Raw genomic sequence first — 20,022 nt, forward strand, 5'->3', positions numbered from 1 at the left:
TAATGATATTTTTTTTAAAGGTTACTATTAGACTTGAATCAGGGCAAATTAATAAAATTGCGTTTATCTCATCAAGGAGGCCGAAACCGTCAAAGTATCAAAAGACAACTTTCAATCGGCATTAAACTGCTTACACTATTTCGTTAACAAGGAAAAAAAGTCAGTGGCATACATGCTTTTTTTAGAAAAATATTGTAGTGATAACCCATATGCACGTTCCTGGCGAATATGTCGACACTTTTTAGCTTTAAAATTTTTGCATTTATAGTAACTTTTACCTTGAAAATTTCATTCGAAACACTAAAAGTACTTGGAGGAAAATTATAATAAACCGAAAAAATATTAAGACTAACACACTTTAGCTACGAAACAACGCGGAATCCGACCTATGTTGATAATTTAATGAAAAATAAATCTCATTTTTACGTGACGAATCTCCTCCCCTCGACAGATAGTACATATTTTTTGAAATACCCTGTATACAGGGTGTTTTTTACTGACATGCTAATATTTAAGGGTGAAGGGGATGATTCTTGAACATATTCTTGAGACAGCATCTTAATTTCTGAGATACAGGATGGTAAAATTTTATAATTTTACTAATATACTTTTTCTAATATCTCTGACTTTATTTGTAGATATTTTTATTAAACTTGACACACGTTTTCTATCCATCAAAGTATTATATTTTTCCTTTTTTGGTGTATAAACAATTTAATTTTTTCAACTAGTTCCGTCCATACGAGTTTTGCATGGAATATTTTTGAAGAATAAATTGGTACACCACTGACTTTTCTTAAAATAAAAATTATTTTTAAAATCTCCATTCATTTCTAAACAATTTTTTTATATCTTGATTTTTTTCGTCCGATACATATTGTTTACTTAAAAATATGCATTTTGATGCGTAGAATACGAGCATTATATTAACATATAAATAAACTATAATAAAACAATAAACATTAAAGATATTTTGAAAAAAAATACTACCCTGTACCCTGTATCTGAAAAGTTCGAATATTTAGGACATACATTTATATGAAGATTTTTTCTTAAAATAGGTCCAAGAATCACCTCTTTAAATATTAGAACGTAATTAAGGAACACTCTGTATATTTTACTTTATAGAACATATTTAATTTAGTAGCTGCTGTCCTATTTCTAATTAAACCTATTTTTCAATATTGTCATTTTTAGATCAAATAGTAAAAGAGAACGAGGAAGAAGTGCCCTGCAATACCGATAACGAAACGGAAGCCAAATCGCAAGGCAGCAATTGGTGTAGGGACGGAAACAGCGTCTGTTTGGAACGATGGCAGGGACCCAACAACGGCATCACGTCGTTCGACAATATCGGATTTGCCATGCTCACAGTCTTCCAATGCATCACCATGGAAGGCTGGACATCAATTCTATATTGGGTAAGATCTGATTTTTACAGTTTGTTCAAGATAGTCGAATATGTACCAAGAAAAAAATACTTTATGATTCTCAGATATTTTGATTCTCGGTTAAAACCTGCAGCTCACCCAATTAAGCTTGATTTTCATGCGTCCGTTATCCGTTGATACGATGGTCCGACGACGCCTATGATTGGTTATAGCGTTTTCGTGCCACGTTTCATCCATATATTTTTAACTCCAGCCCGTCAACGGACGATAATACACTACGTTTGTGTACTACTCCTAGATCATATATACTTACGTGGATAAATCAACGCAATAAGTTTAGCATTAAAAAATATGTCTCCAAAATCACGACATGCCATTTCCAAACCTTTATTGCACTTATGAGACGTTTAATAGGTTTGTCTTTCCGTGGACCTTACTTTGCGCATACGCGTACAAGTTGCACGTATTTCCAAAATAATCCATTTACTCTCGTTTTCCATGTTTGTCGGCCCATTGCTTCAGTTAGTAGAGTTTCTAGTGGTGTATTGGTAATTTTCTTAACTTGGTCTATCCATCTAACAGGCGATCTAACTCTCTATCGTTTTCTTTCTACCTTTCCCTGTACTATTAATTTTTCTAGGTTGTCTCCCTCGCGTCTTGTAGTGTGTCCAAAGTATTTCAGTATTCTTCGGCGATATATTGTAGACAATGTGTCTTTCACCTTCTTCTTCTTTGACTCCTTTAGTATAGATGCATTTGTGCGTTTCTCTGTCCATGATTTTCGTAACATACGTAGATACCAGATATACCACATTTCAAATGCATCTATTCTTCATATGTCTGATGTTTTCATCATCCAGGATTCCGCTCCATACAGGAAGATTAAGAATATGGGGGATTTCCTTAACATGATATTTGTTTCTAATAATGTGACGCTCTTTGCATATTTTTGTGAGGTTACTCATGGCTCCTCGTGCCGTGGCCTTTCGACTTTTATATTTCCTTTTCGCATCCTCCTTGGATACTTATACAAATTCCTCTACATTTTCTATATTTATGAAGTATGGCTACTATCACCACATGGTTGGAAAATTTGGTGAATGATGACCTTTAGTATGTTCGGTTCTACATCATCCTTGTTGTCTTCCGGGTATTGTCTTTCCAGATCACAGCAATTCATCACTGTAAAGTTTTTCGCAGTACTGTGTCCATTTATTTAAGATTTTCCCTGCCTCCCGCAAAAGTGTTCCATTTTTATCCTCTATGGCCGTTGTTTTAAGTTTACATTTTCTCGAGAGATACAATGATACTAGATACTAGAGCTACAATGATGAGAGTAGGTTTACTTCAAAAAACACAAACACATTATAATTAAATCAACTTTATCAGGAGAAATTTTAATTTTCGCTGTCAATTATTTTGATATAGCTAAATCTACATAAAAAATATTATCAACCATTTTGTTGTTGTTTTTTTCAATATTTTTTGAATTATAATTTATTTATAGCATTTTTTTCTGAAATTGTATACCCCAATTTTGTAAAATATTCAAAATATATAGATTTATTTTGTCCGTAACTAATATAATAATTCTATTTGTTGCAGATGAACGATGCTGTAGGCAGTTACTACAACTGGATGTACTTCGTGCCTCTAATAGTTCTTGGTTCATTTTTTATGTTAAATTTAGTTCTTGGTGTTCTCAGCGGGTGAGTTGTTATATATTTAAGTATTTCATATTACTTAACCCACTAAAGCCTATGTTTAAAACGAGAAAAATTATCTGATCTACTCTATGCCCCTGTATCATATTTTACAAGAGGAAAATGACATTCTTCACTGAGATTTTTGCTTGTCCTAAAATGTCTAATAACGATAATACTTTTAAAGATTTTCGTACCGTTAAAAAATATAATGTGGTTAAAGCCCTAATAATAAAATCCTATATCCTAAAAATACCAAGGAGACTCTAGGCCAATATATATTAAATATTAAATATAATTTTTTGAGATACGATTATTATAATTTTGATTACTTCATATCCTTTTACTATTTTAAAATATTAAAGCAGCACAAAATTTATTTACTTTAATGCTACGGACAAGCTGGTAGTATTTATGTTTCTTCGTGGTTTTGAGGAATTGAACGGAAAAAATAATTTTCTATATCAAAAGTTGCCATAAAATTATTAATTAAACGTGCAAACATATTAACATGTTTATTATTTTTCATTCTGACACAGTAAATGTTTATGAAGAATGGATTTTTCGTAAAAAGTAGCTAAAGTTTTGCTCTTGTAAAGACAACCCGGGGACATACTGTATAAATTGTTCAGTAATTTTGATATTACCACAGACTAACTTGATCTGTGATATTACTTTTTACAGACGGGGTTTTAGAACATTTCAAGTAATTTTTCAAAAACTGTATCTAATTAAATACTTCATTCAAAATATTGTTATTTTCAATGAAGTTTAAACTTATATATTTACTATGCATATTTTTATAATGTTTTTTCTATTTAGTTTTATTAATAACAAAATCCAATTTTTATTTCGGCAAAATAAAAATATTTATGAAAAGTCGATACTGCTTACAATAACTTGTTTTAAACATTCTCCTTTAGTACGAGAGCTAGCAACGTCGGGAAAACAAGTATTTTAAGAAAGCTTGCTCTTTAATATACAGGGTCCGGCAATAGTGCGTCGGGCATCTGTAACTCCTAGAATAAAAAACTTAAGAATTTTGTTTAAGTGCAAATCTAAAGTATGTTTTATGTATTCCAGGAAAATATTTTAACTTCTATAGGGTGGCTCAAAAAAGTGTGAGTGGATCGGGATAATTTTTTTTTTAAATGGAACACCCTGTATATTATTGCATTTTTGGCTTCCTTTCAAATCACTTTACATAATCCTACGATATGAGTAAATATATTTCGATAGTTTCAGAGATGTTAATAAATAAATAAAATATAGTAAACGCCACGAATGTTTGGGAGTGATTCATTGCTTGATGAAGTTAGAATCGACACGCGCGCTATCATTTTTACATAAAAGCGTAAATTTTTACCGCAGACGTAGGTTTTTAAAGGCCCGGTCTAATCATCTGCCTGCGCTCCTCCTACTTATTCTAAAATGTTAGCGTGATTGACAAAGACGATACTATGTCGCGTTTCTTTGATTGATTCTATTTTGTGCGTCAGTCCATTGGTGTGCTTGCAGTGCGACCAATGGGGCATTCCAGTTTATATTTATAACCAAATATATGTTTTGACAAGACTGACAGTTAAAAAAACAAATTACAACAGATTATATATTGATTATTATATGACTTGAAACACCACTGCACTGGAATTAAGTTTTATGTGACCTTGAACAGATTAGTTCACATGGTAGCGACCGATGAATCACTCCCAAACATTCGTGGCGTTTACTATATATACATTTTTCAGCCTTTCTTAAAAAAATTATTAAAAATACAAGAACTGTTCTGAAATCAAAACTATATTAGACATTTACTTTAGATGATCTATACTTACTTTGCTATAAATATGGTAATCGAAACATCATACAGGAGGTTCAAAATTTTACGCCAAACTTTCTAAAATATAAAATAATTTTTCTTCGTTCTTTAAATGGAACACCCTCTATATTATTTTTTCAATAGATGGGGAATTAAAAAATGAACATTTTTTGTATTTAGAGTATTTCAAAAGTTTTAACGGTTTCGCAGATATTCGCGGTTTTATATTTCATATGGCATTTTCCATAGTAGGTAAATTTCTATCAAAGCCACCCTATGAATTTTCTCTGGCATTTTACCGTTGAGAGAGCCATATGAAATAATACTGCGTGTATCTGCGAAACCATTAAAAAGTTTTGAAATACTTTAAATGCAAAAAATGTTCATTTTTTAATTCTCCATCTAATAAAAAAATAATATACAGGGTGTTCCTTTTAAAAAAACAAAGAAAAATTATTTTATATTTTAGAAAGTTTGGCGTAGAATTTTGAACATCCTGTATGATTTAAGATTACGATATTTACACTAAAGTTAAGTATAAACCATCTAAGGTAAATACCTAATATAGTTTTGATTTCAGGACAGTTCTTGTATTTGTAATATATTTTTTTTATTGAAGCTTGAAAAATATAATTTTTTTATTTATTTATGAATATCTCTGAAACTATCTAAATATATTTATTCATATCTTAGGATTATGTAAAGTGATCTGAAAGGAAGTAAAAAATGCAATAATATACAGGGTGTTCCATTTAAAAAAAAATAATCCCAATCCACTCACACTTTTTTGAGCCACCCTATAGAAGTTAAAATATTTTCCTGAAATACATCCTTGTAAATACTTTAGGTTTACAGTTAAACAAAATTCCCAAGTTTTTTTATTCTAGGAGCTACAGATGCTCAACACACTATTGCCGGACCCTGTACTATATCGTTTACTATGCTCTCTGGAACAGCATGCAGGTCGTCTGGCTGCCGGTAAACATTGCGTTCCCTACCGCGCATTGAAAGAAGATTCTATATTTTTTTATTAGTCTTTTAAATTCTAGTATTGAATATAAACCGACCGAGTCTGCGCTCCTCCTACTAATAGCTCAGCGCGTAGAGGTTCCGCCTATGAAGGGAGGAGTTAGAGTTCGAGACCGGGTCAGGGCAAAAACTGTTTTATTTTATTTTCGTTTATATTCTGATAGTAAAGTAATAAATAATTCTGGCGATACAAAAAAAAACAAATATTTAACACTTTACTATCAGAATATAAACAAAAATAAAATAAAAAGGTTTTTGCCTTGACCTGGTCTCGAACTCTGAATCCTCGTTTCGTATTCGGAAACTCTACGCGCACCGCTTTGGAGACTTGTTCGATTTATGTTCAATACTAGAATTTAACGGACTAAATAAAAAAAATATAGGATCTTCTTCTGATTCGCAGTAGTGAACACAACTGGTATCGGCAGCCCGACGGGCCGCATGCTGTTCCAGAGAGCATAGTAAAAGATATATCAAAGAGCCAGCTTTCTTAAAATACTTTCTCGAAAACGTTGCTAGCTCTTAGACTATTATCTATTATTTCGTTTAGTACTTAGAACTTTCTTTAGTAGTTTATATTTATACGTATAATTTTATAAAATTCAATGGACGCAAAACTTTAAAGAAATAAGTAAACCTAGAGAGATTCTTAAATACTTGTTAATACAACTGTCAACGTTTGTAATTTTTATATTTTGCATTGTTGCCATATTTTACGGTATAAAAACCTAAATTGAAATCTCTAATATTTATAGTTTAAATTTATCGACAATACTATTTATTTAATGTGCTAAACTAACATCACAATATCTATAATAGTTTATTTCAGTATAATCCAAACCAAACCAAACCAAAATATACAGTTACTTTAGTTTTTTGGTGATGAGTTTATAGTTTATTGCTTTAATACAGTACTGCAGCTAAGTAGCATTAATATGATTATTTATTTATTAATAGCAAGGCATTATAAAATACTTGGTAATTAATTATTGGTTTTCCATATCATCTTAATTATAGCGCTGTTGCAATTGACTACAAACCAAAATCATTTATATATTATGCAGCCTCTTTTTTTACTTATTTCTTTGAGAGTTGTACAGATACTAGTGGGTATAATAGGCGTTCTATATTTTCCTTTTTTTATTTATTTATTTAGAGAGTTCTCAAATGAAAGATTAAGAGTGGAGAGACGGGCTAAATTTTATAGAACCCGCTCAAAGAAACAGTTTAACGAAAGTTTTGGAAATTATTTGAAATGGATAACAGATGCAGGTTTTTTTATTTTTATAACACTTATAAATTATCTCAGGGTATTTGCTGTAAGGCTAAAATTAAAATTTGTAAAATGACAGATAATGAAATTGGGCTTGATGGTACAAATTTTTGAGCATACAGTATTTTAGTTTATATTGAAAATAGATATATTTGTATCGTATAATTTAGTATATAAACTTATTAAAGAAGTTAGAGGTAGATATAGAAATTTCGTGCACAATATTCTGCTAGTTAGATATAGTGTGGGACACAAGCTAAAATTAAATAAAAACCTAAAAAAGAAATTTTCTAATAAAATTTAATCGTGATAATTTGGCTGATTTAAAATTTTCATAGAATTTAAATTAATGTTGTGTCCATACTATACCTAAACATCAGCTTAATATTTTTTGAATATAAGTCGTATTTATTATAACCATTTTAAGTATTATCGCTAAAACTGCTTTATCTTTAGAGAGTTTGCTAAAGAAAGAGAAAAAGTAGAAAACAGACAGGAATTTCTAAAATTAAGAAGAGCAGCACAACTAGAACGAGAACTCAATGGTTATGTGCAGTGGATATGTAAAGCAGGCAAGTAGTAGTATAGTACAATGCTAGTTTTTGAATATATCCCCTATATTATCTAGTTATCAATTGAAAATACAAAACCAGTTATTAATAATGTTATTAGTATTTTAGTACATCTATAAGAGAACACAACATATAATACCAGCTATTCCAATAAAGGAATTGTTATTATAATCTATTAAAAATTAGATTTATTTTAGCTATTTTGAAAAATATTTCTTAATAATAAAAGGTTAATCATGAACAGTTGAGTTATGAATTCACATCACAGAAACATTTTTTATTCGTATACGTTTTTAGAAGAGAACAAAGAGTAAAATAATTATAATTATAATCTATTAAAAATTAGACTTATTTTAGCTATTTTGAAAAATATTTCTTAATAATAAAAGGTTAATCATGAACAGTTGAGTTATGAATTCACATCACAGAAACATTTTTTATTCGTATACGTTTTTAGAAGAGAACAAAGAGTAAAATAATTATAATTATAATCTATTAAAAATTAGATTTATTGCAGTTATTTCGCTATATTATTAAAAATAAATATTTCTATATAATAAATGGTCAATCATGAGCAATTAAGTTATGAATTCATATCACAGAAACAATTTTTTTTGTACGTATACTTTTTTTTCACTTCTGCTACTACAAAGTGTTATCTTTATCATTAGAAGTTTCTGAGAAAGTTTAATATCTTGGAATGGAGCTATGAACAGTTAAGTTATAAATTCACATCACAGAAACGGCAGGTTTTGTACAAAAGATTTTTTTTCACTATTATTACTACAAGGTGTTTTAGAAATCTCTGTGATATTAAATCTCTACAGAGGAAATATATATATATATATTTATGTTTAAAGCATGATTTAAAAATAAAATTATTAAATAAAGCCTGTAGCTGAATGAACAAGTGTATATATATATATATGGTAAGTCTTAAATAAGTGCAAATATTTTTAGGGCTGGTAGATTTCGATAAAAGAAATATATTTTCTCTTTACCCATTTTCAAATATGTAACTCAAAAATATTTTACTTTGAAAATTTAAGAAAAAAAAAATTTTTTAGTTATATATTGAAAACCACTGCATCTTTTCTGGGTTTTCTTTCTTGTAAATTTAATCTACTACCTATGTTGCAATATTATGAAGATATTATAATTTTTTACTCAAAAACTTTAAAAAATTAAAAAAAATCTAAAATATTTTTCAATAAATTCTTAATTTATTTTTTTTAAAAAAAAACATAAAAATGTTTCTGAGGTCGACATATACTACCTCTAAAAATATTTGCACTTATTTAAGACGCACCCTGTATATTTGTTAAATTTATTAACTTTTTTAATAAGTCTTAAAATAAAAAATGTAATTCCAGTTTAAACTATTTATAAAACAAGAATTTATATTTATTCATGCATTTAAAACTGTTATTTTAGAAGAAATATATGCTAAGAATCCAATTTCTTATTCTAACGACAACCTACATTTAGAATTTCTATTTAACTTTTGAAACAACAACTCTCACTTTCTACTATAATGATGCCAAACTCTGCTTGGCTGGTTTTCAAGTGACTCGAATTATTTTTATGCTTTATTTACCTGTTCTACTTTTAGCTTGAAAACTCGATATATCCATATCAATTAACTTTAAAACACACATATGTATAAATATTAAATGGTATACTCGATATTTGACAAATTGAATTTTAGATACTATATTTTACGCTTATTTATATCAAATTGTACTGAATTTAGAATCAATTGGAATCAACTTCTCTGTAGCATTTTACTTATGCGCAATACTTTTTCTGACAACCAAAGATACGTTTAAATATAACTGTTTAAACGTCATTATTTTGTTATCAAATTTTTCCAGATTTTCTCCTTGTTGTGATAGGAATTCTTTTAATATCAATATAACTTATAGATTATTGCATAGAGCGCAAATTAAGATAAATATAGAAATTTCTGACATCAACACTCAAGCCTTAGACTCACCTACCTGCATTTCCATCAATTTAGCAAGAGTCTTTGGTGTCTATATATCTCTATTTGTGGCTTTATCTGCTGAATAATAGAGTTTTTCCTCGTGTTGCTAGAGCACTCTCAATTGACAGTGTGGTATTTTTTATCACTTCCTTCACTTATACACTTATTATCAGGAGTTCGTTTAAAAATATAAGTCAGAGTTACCCCCAATAGAACCTAAATTTATCATAAATTTAAAATAAAGAAAGAAAAGAACAACTCAAAACAAACAATTTATAGTAAATGTAAAAAAATAAGCATAAATAATTTAAAGGTTAAGTAAATATGTAGACGGTATTTAACATTACCAATACATTTAGAGGATAATCTTATCTATGCAAGTACCAGTCTGTTTGTCCCCGTATCTTACGACTTTTATTCGCTAATTCAGCCATTTTTCGTTACTATTTCAGAATCGATAAAGTTTATAACCGTAAGGTACGTCTTTATGCAGAAATAAAACTTTTATGAATGCAGCACTAATGAAACTAATTTTTAACTATAGTTTTATTATTCTTAAACCTTAGTTTATTAAAAAGATTTTAAATAAATAAATAGGTTACATTTTAAAGAGTTGTTTCTTTTTATTTTAACAACAAAGGCAGATCTACATCTCAAAGTATCAAGTAATTTTTGTGATTAGCTAAATTTTAAATTTGTGTACGAGTAAAAAGTTATCAAGAAGTTTATATCCGTCGATTCTAAATTCAATGAAACTTTATAAAAAAAATTGTGTGTGCACTATGTGTACGGTAGCTGGTGTGTCACGGCCTTGAATTTTTACTCCCAGCGCGCGTAATGATGTTTCACTCCAAAAAACATATTTTGATGGACATTTTTAAAGTTTTCTACTTTAGTGGGGCTATACTGAGATTTTGCATTGGTGTAGGTTTTTGTAATAGAGATGTAAACAGTATTTACCATGCCAACGTATTATTTCTGTAGTATTAAATAGAACATCCAATCACTACAATACTCCTTGCTTATTCAACAAAACACTTTGCTTTTGTAGCACTAATGGTCCTGACCACAACTGTATTCTGCTGATTTTATTATTCTAAAATTATTTTTGTTATAAATTAATGGTAAATATCTAATTATCTATTGTATTGATATTTTAGAGGAAGTAATCTTGGCTGAGGAGCGAACAACGGAAGAAGAAAAGATGCACATAATGGAAGCGAGAAGAAGAGCAGCCAAAAAGAAGAAATTAAAGAAAATCGGTAAAAGTAAAAGCACAGACACGGAAGAAGAACAAGAAGAAGAGGATGTGGCTGATGATGGTAAGAGGATTGCGATATTAAGAATATTTTTCTAACTAAATTTTCTCAACTTTCAATAGCTAGTTATCGAAACTCTAAATCGTTATAAATAAAAGAGATAATTTTGTTAGCTAGCTAAAAGATTTAAAAACTTTCTTTGTCTTTTAAGATCTTAGGTTAGGACTTAATAGTATCTATTTCCTCTTTGTTTTTAATTGTTTCTAATGTGTAACAACATAGAGAAGGACTTTATGCATGATTTCAGAAATAATTGTATTTTCGACAGACAGGGCTATCCAAAAATGTTTTTATATCCTTATTAAGGTTGGTCTGTTTTAACTTATCTATTTATTATTTGTTTTAACTATGCCACATTTATTATTTATTCTTTTTTTATCCAAATTTTTAAACCACTTTTTTTAGTTTTTGTCCTATTTTAATATTGCCACTTATTAAAGAAATACCGTTCAAATTATCATTACTACCTACTATTGGTTCAAAATAGCGATGAAAGTATTTAATCAAGAGAGATGTATACTTGTATATTTTTGTATATTGTGTCTCTGTTTTCTAGTTTATAGTGTTTTTTGTTTGGGATTGCCGCAATAGTTGGCTACTTTTGATGATATAAAAGATGACATAATTTTATTTGTGATGGCCCTTAGCTTTTGAGTAGTGATGGGATAACTCGAGCGAAAATTCGTTCGAGTACTTGATTATTGAAATAACCGACATTGCTCGATTATGAACGAGCGACATTGCTCGATTATGAACGAGCGATGCAAGTGACGAATACCAAGCGACGAACGCAAGCAATCCTAGAATGAAATAAATTGGAATCCGATTTTAATGTGACATACTCGATAAAAAGCCGAGCGAATTTTCTACATACATTGCAGGTAGCAAATTTATACGACGCCGTATATATATATTTATCCGTAGCGTATCTGAGGGACAAAATTTTACGACCTACATCGACAATGCTTTGAAATAAACTAAATCAAGCGATCAAGCGAATCGCTCGCCGCTTGCTACTTGCCATTCATCACTGCGCACGCACCTTACTGCTTGGCACTTGGCGTTAACGAGTACTTACAACAAGGAACGGGTGAAAAACCGTATTTGTAAATACGAGTGACATTTCGCTCGAGCGATCACTCGGTTATTGCAATCGCTTGAAACTTGAGTACCCGATTATTGAAATTAATCGGTTTTCCCATCACTACTTTTGAGCTCTAGGGAATCCGACATACAAATGATACTTGAAATCAACAATAAAATTGATGCCTTGTAGTTCATAACCTGAAAGGTATATCCTAGATGTGATTACGTCATCTTATATTGTTAAAATAGTAATAAATATAATATTTACTATAACTTTATAGCTATTATATTTCACCTTGTAACCTCCAACTCTGTCTGTACAAATTAAATTTCATTTATTTATTTATATTATGTTAAACTTGACAGTTACCAAGAGTCACAAATTAATAATGTTTTGTCATATTTAATGTAACACAGTAGAATTAGTTTGGTTTGGTTTGGTATATTTTACATATTGTTAACTAAATCATGTTTTTTTTAAATCCAAATTTCCAAATTTAACAGCAATTTAATTCAAAAAATTGGTAAAGAGCTTTTTGGATACGCCCTGTATATTATTTTACCCTATTAACTGACGTTAATTTTTAATTCCCAGTGTTTCTTACAGAATCTAACAAAAAGCTAAAAGGTACGCAGCAGATTGGAAAAAATATGTAAAAATATATGAATTAGATTATTATTCTTGACTTTTTTATATTTTTATTTGGTTTGGTTTTGTTTTTAATATACAGCAGATGGGCACAAAACGTATTATTCTATTTTTTTTAAATCGACGGAACAGATATACATATTCAAAATTCAAATATGTGGTAAATTATAAAGAATAATCTTTTACGTCTATAAATTATTTGTACACAAAATATTTACTTTAATTTGTGACCATCCTGTATATTGTCTATTAATTTATTTATCTTTGCATTTCATAATAAGTAGGAAGCTTTTTTTTATTCTTTAAGTTCTAATCTGATAATTTTTTTAGTTTTTGCATATAAATTTTAGTTAATTTTACTGAATTTATTATAATAATATAAGAAATCAACAGTAACAAAATGTATTTATATTGTTTGAAACAAATATATTGCTCTATATTCTAAAAAATACAGTAATTGAAAGTATCTGTAGCTATGTTTAAACATATAATTTAAATCTAACAACGAAATCGATAAACAGACCGCCATTTCTTTGCTTTTTATTTAAAATATTTAATACTTATGTCAAAAAAATTGTTTCCGATTTTAAAATAATAATATGTGACGGTAAATCATGTGCACTCCCCCGGACGATCACAACAATGCTATAAAAATCGGAGAAGAACTATTGGAATATGTGGCGGAATTCAATTACCTGAAATGCAGCACAGGATTAGCAACGCCTCAGGAGCATTCTGGAAATTAAAAGACAGGGTTTTCTATAATCATTACTTGGGTATAACCCTCACCATGTTATATGGGAGCGAAACCTGGATGCCGTACCGCCGCCGGCCGCCGACACATAAAAACATTAAACAAGTTGCAACAAAGACACCTTAGACAACTCTGAAGAATCCGGTGGTTCCAGGACATTTTCCACGAAAACTTAAAGGGGATTAACATGCGGAATGAGTGGGAAGAAGCAGCTCACAATAGAACTCAATGGAGAAGAATTGTAAACTCAGTTAACAGCGACAACCAAAAAGTAAAGAGGCAACAAAGCAATGAGATTTTTGAATGTCCGGAGTGCGGTAGACAGATAACATCACGTATCGGGCTTTTCTACATATCGGTAGCAACATATCGTAAGGCAGAATGCTTAAACTGGAGTCTGGAAAGAGCATCCAGATCAAATATAGTCACGCCAACACTATAGACAGGAATGCCTATACAGGGTGCTACACATTCGGAGTACGATCATTGGTATCTCGGAAACCGTAATAGATACGAACATGGTAAAATCGGGGCAAAGTTGCGCCTTGAGATGTTCGCCAACATGCTTTTAAAAAAAATTTAAAATTTTCAAGAATTGCTGAGTTTATTAATAAAATGATTTTTTTGCAAAATCAATTTTATTTTTTCTTGTCGTTACTTTTGAGAAAATCTAAAAACAAATTGCACATTCTCATAGCCACTTTATCAGGGCTATTTGATAGTATTTTTACATTTTCAAATTAGCTAATAGTTACTGAGATACATAGACCAATTTATTTTTTTTAATACGGACGCCGTTTTTTTTTTCGATCATACGGTACTATTACCAGTTCTACATAAATATCGACACAAGTTCCAAATTTATATGATTAAAAACAAAGAATTGGCTGTCTGTTTAACAATTAAGTTGTCCCCCGGTATAATAACGTAATTATATACGAAGTAACCTGAAATTTCTACGGTCAAGCAGGTTTTGGACGGTAACAGTAAATAAGAAATGACATCAGAATTTGGTTAACTGTTTAATCAAAATAATTATACTGTATATTTATATTTTTTTATTATTCATACATCATAAAGCAATTTAAGGATACCTAACATGTATGTTTTGGCCCACTTATGCTATTAGTTGTGTTACTTTTCTTATTACGTTTGTTTTGTTTTGCACTTAAATTTTAGTTCCTTCTAATCTAGACAATTCTTCCCGTACAGTAGACTAAGACTCTACATAGATAATTTAGGTCATTTCTAGAATAGAACTTAGATTGAATTTGTTATAGAATCATATAACATACTTCATGTTTTAGCATACTTCTAGAATCTAGATAGTTATTTATTTCTAATCTAACTTTTTAGCTACATTTCCGTAATCTTTTATATTTATTTTTTATACTTTAGAATGGTAGATCAGCTTTATTTAAACAACTACAAAAACTTGCGATATTGTGTATTTTTCTTATTCTAATATTCTTATAATTATTAATTATTGATGGTATTGCTATTACTACTGTTGATTTTCTGTAATATTAATAATGTATTATATTTAAATAATAGCAATCTCAACAAAATCTTGAGAAGATACGGAGCCTAATGGGCGAATTCGGGACAAGACTGATTTGATTTCCCCTTACGTCTCAAGTGCTGTACGGTGGAGACACCAGTCTTTCTGCGGTCAACGCATAAAACACTTATTTTCTCTAATTCCGTCAACGAACGCATATCGAAGGCGGTGTGGAACTGAAAGTGACAGTGTTGCCATATTAAAACGTGTAATATCTGTAACACGTCTGACGAAAATATATTTGTATGAAAAATCCGCTTTTATATATTGAAAATTTATTCGTGTTAAACATAGATATAGCGATATAGATATATAGCTAACTCTGGCAACGTTCGTTGTTTAATGACAGAAATCCGCAAATCTACGGTTTAATCAGTAGTTCTGGCAACACTGTCTTTGGCAACCACTCATTCTGCCGACTTAAAGCAGAACTACGATACAATATTCCTTAGACGACACTAAAACTCACGAAAAACTCGGAAGCATTCGGATCCTACACGGAGAGTTCGGTTTTGCGGGAATTTTGAATATTATGAATAATCGAGAATCGAACTATTATTACAGACAATAATTTTATTATGCGAAATTGCTAACAGTAGTTGACTGTTTTGGTTGTTCATTTCGTTTTTTATAGTTTTTGACTATTTTTAGAAATATGGCTATATTTAAAAACTGATCTGCATTCACATATTTTTAAAACATACAAATACCATTAATGTTACGAAATGTAATTTGTCATTATTTGCTCATTTTAAAGAAGGAAGGTGGTTAATGTGTATGGCTGATATTTGGTAATATATCTATATTGCCTACATCAAGTGATTTTAGTCAAAGTTGCATTGATTATTGGTGTAAATTAAAAATTGTTTCATTTGCAGATTGCATGATCACTATCTAATTTGATGCATAAGTGAGAACCATCATAGCTTTACTCGGAGAGAGCTCATTATTCTCAAATTCTACTTTCAAATCTTTTATTAAAATATCAGTTTTTAAATTGAAACACATTTTCATGGGGAAATAAACGTTTTGGGAAAATTTGTTAGCTTAATTACTGTAACATATTAGAAATAAAAAAACAAATGTATAGTTTTAATTTTATTAGAATGTTGCAGTTTCGATTACGGCCTATAAGAAGAAAATGCAAGAAACTTATGGCTGTTCTATGTCAAGAAAATACAATAATTACAACAATACAATATAATAATTTTAACAATAAACAATACCACATTGTACAGGTTAGTAGTAAGTAGTACAAAATAAATATAAAACCCTTAACCAACAATCAATACATATTTACTTAAGTAAGACCAAAAACAAAATAAATAAAGCCTTAAACCAATAACCTCTTGCACTTTGTTGGGAATAATTCTTGCTTATCCATTTTCCTTTTATGGCTCATTATATGGTCTTTTTATTGAACTACTGGCCTTCTCTGTTCATTTAGAACAATAATTGCTGATGTGTCCTCAAAATAAAAAGAGATTATTTGGCATAGTGTTTTCTTTTCATTTCTATTTTACCTACCTGGCTGATTTACTATGATTACGATAATAATAATTGTAAGTTTTTTCCACATAGTCGTTATATTTTCTTGGCTTGGCGAATGCATAATTTATCTTGATCTCCTGTTTTTCATACTACAGTTTATAACTTTCTTTTGTAGCAAAGTCATAGGCAAAGTTATGTGTTTCCATTTCCAATTTTACTTTATGGTGTTTACCTTCAAATGATGTTGCAATATACTGTAATTTCCACAAACTATACAGACTACCATATCTAGAGTACACAGTGGGCAAATAATACGTTTCTTCTTATTATAGTGTTTTTCACAAAATTAAGTGAAACAACACAAATTAAAAATAATCCAGTCTGTAATATTAATTATCAAAGTTCTATGAATCGCTGGATCCCCAAAACGCATTCACAAATTAAGTAAATCTTCTTTAAATGCTTTAATGTTTTGCCCACTTATTATAATAGTTGTGTTGCTTTTCTTATTACGTTTGTTTTGTTTTGCACTTAAATTTTAGTTCCTTCTAATCTAGACAATTCTTTCCGTACAGTAGACTAAGACTCTGCATAGATAATTTAGGTCATTTCTAGAATAGAACTTAGATTGAATTTGTTATAGAATCATATAACTTATACTTATATTTTAGCATACTTCTAGAATCTAGATAGTTATTTATTTCTAATCTAACTTTTTAGCTACATTTCCGTAATTTTTTATATTTATTTTTTATACTTTAGAATGGTAGATCAGCTTTATTTAAACAACTACAAAAACTTGCGATATTGTGTATTTTTCTTATTCTAATATTTTTATAAATATTGGCCTTACTACTATTACTACTATTGATTTTCTGTAATACTAATGATGTAATACACTTAAATAATAGCAAAGGTTTGTGTCATTGAAATAAAATATTTCATAGCAAAGCCATATTTATAGTAGTGTCGTTGATTGAAAGTATTGGGAAGATAACGCAACCTAATGGGCGAATTTGTGACAAGGCTGATTTTATTTCCCCTTACGTCTCAAGTGCTTTACGGTGGAGACACCAATCGTTCTGCGGCCAACGCATGAAACACTTATTTTGTCTAATTTGGCCAGCGAAGGCATATCGAAGACGGTGTGGAACTGAAAGCGACAGGGTTGCCCTATTAAAATGTGTAATATCTTGTGTAACACGTTTGACGAAAATATATTTGGATGAAAAATCCGCGTTTATATATTGAAAATTTATTCGTGTTAAACATAGATATAGTAAGAACAGATATCACATTGTGCATTTTAACCCGATCAAACAATCGGAGGTTGACTACGTACTGTAAAAACCAACTGAGATAGAGAAGGCGACATTGCCACATCTCAAATTTGCGCCTATCTACTTAGTTTGATTTGAAAGTCAAAATCTTGTCTTATATTTTCAAAAAAAACACAATTTTCTCATTAAAATAAATATTGATTTTAGGTATAGGAAGTTATTAATAATACAAGATTAAACAACTATTACACAGTACTTCACAGGAAGCTATCGATTGCGAACTAACTAAATCGTTACTAATTACTAATTTTGAAAATGTAAAATCGTTATTTTTGGGGCTTACTCAACCGGGTCTCACAATGCAAATTCACTTCAAATATCCATTTAGTTGGTCATTGGCAAGCACTCTCTCATTGTACATGAAAATAACAAAACAAACATTTACTGATCTGGATAAAATTGATAGTTAAATAGTAAGACTCACCCGGGGGTACTCCGCCCCCTAGCCACTGATATATTCTATTCAATATATCCCATTCCATATTTTCCATCTAATTCAAATATCATTCGGTTATATATTGGTTAATAATCTTCAACAACTAGCTAGTGTCACTTGAAATAGTATAGGGGCTTCTCCCGGACGCAACTCTGCCGCTAAACAGATTCGCATCCCAATCGAATAAGCTAATTGGGGTACCTCACTAGTCTCTCTACCCCAACGCCGCATCGTGTCAATCGACAAGACAAGGGAGACCTCAAACTCTCCAGACCAACCTCGAAGGAAAGACGTCACCAGAGGTTTTCTTCCGGTCAAACGACCCGTTGCCTTACAGTACTTGCAACGTTTATAGTCAAAAGACTATCAACCCCCAAATATCAGCTCTATGACAAAACACAACACAACACAACAGCCGGCTGGCCAGTCTACTACTGAACCGCCGTAGGCAAGCTAAGCCTCCTCTTACATCACAATTTTACCAGATCGTAAATGTTTACATTACTTGCCAATGAATCATACTATTTTCTCTAATCGACTTTAAAATAGAGTGTTTTAGCATTACTAGATAAATAAATAGAGAGTTTCTGAATTATAAAACCATTATTGAACCAACTTATTTTCCAAGTTTTACAAAAAGTTCTTTTTAAGATCAAAAAAGGTAAAACTAAAACCTAAACTATCATTTGAGACTAAACGGGAAGTTCTAAATAATGTTGCCTATTCTAAACAAGAAAAATTTATTTATAAGTTTTATAACACCTCTAATTAAATTTGGACAAAAAGAATATTTCTGTTTGCTGTAGGTAATTTTCTCAGAGATTAAACGGGAAGTTCTAAGTTCTCTTCTTCTGCCAGGGAAAATACGTAAATAAAAATGACTTTTTAAATAAAAAAAAGTCAAAAGAACAAGTTATTCCAAAAAAGGACTGTCCTTTTCAAAAAAGGACAGGTGGCAACCCTAGGTATTTTTGGAATGGAAATTTAATGGCAAATCTACATCTTTAGTTTGAAAATATGTTTTGACCACCTATGATTACAAAAATGTCTAAAATGTGCTATACCAATGCCTCCATATTCTAAAAAAAATTGAAAAAAAAGTCACCAACCACAAACCTAATATAAAACTGTTTCGGATGCCTGAGTCACCCTGTAAATATTCAAGAGTAACTGAAAGTTTATATAGAAGTAACTGAAAGTTTAAATTGAATATCGACGTTGGAGCGAAACTACCTACTAACGTTTCAACATAAGTATATGTGGGATATTAATTATATTATTATATTAGACCTTATAACAAAACTCATCTAATGAAAAAGTGTTAATGTAGTATGTTAATATGGAGTAAAAATTTTACTAATTACTTTACTTTTACTTTACTAATTAAATTCGTTCCAAAAAACGATACGCCAGTGGCCATTAGAACAATCCAAATGCGCCTAGTTGCCGGGGTCGGAAATTTTAGACTTCTCTGTCTCTTCTGTCTTTGTTTGACACATTGGAATGTTTGATACACTACCAACGAGTATTTATGAATGAGATGTTCGGTCTATCTTTATAATGTCTTTGCGATTTTCATTTCCAAGCTAACTCTGACGACGTTCTTGGTTTA

The 20,022-nt window shown here is 30.1% G+C and overlaps 1 protein-coding gene and 1 long non-coding RNA gene across 10 annotated transcripts in view; one reads left to right on the forward strand and one right to left on the reverse strand.

Moving 5' to 3' along the window:
• LOC115877105 (voltage-dependent calcium channel type A subunit alpha-1) overlaps positions 1-20,022 on the forward strand; it is a gene marked incomplete at its 3' end in the record, with an annotated part of 233,608 nt that overhangs the window by 194,530 nt on the left and 19,056 nt on the right. For 5 of the 9 annotated variants that reach the window (XM_030893234.1, XM_030893272.1, XM_030893199.1 and 2 more), the window contains 5 exon segments: positions 1,198-1,421; positions 2,997-3,100; positions 7,672-7,787; positions 10,935-11,096; positions 12,775-12,807. In XM_030893234.1, coding sequence (XP_030749094.1) covers positions 1,198-1,421; positions 2,997-3,100; positions 7,672-7,787; positions 10,935-11,096; positions 12,775-12,807 — 639 coding nt within the window. 9 annotated transcript variants of the gene reach the window in all.
• Positions 16,555-16,701, reverse strand: LOC115877150. Its single transcript, XR_004049291.1, has 2 exons — positions 16,671-16,701; positions 16,555-16,611 (listed from the first exon to the last, which is right to left on the reverse strand). It is a non-coding gene; the product is annotated as an uncharacterized LOC115877150 (long non-coding RNA).

Source organism: Sitophilus oryzae, unplaced genomic scaffold (genome assembly GCF_002938485.1).
Source record: "Sitophilus oryzae breed Bouriz unplaced genomic scaffold, Soryzae_2.0 scaffold_1059_pilon_pilon, whole genome shotgun sequence".
Taxonomy (NCBI): Eukaryota; Metazoa; Arthropoda; class Insecta; order Coleoptera; family Curculionidae; genus Sitophilus; species Sitophilus oryzae.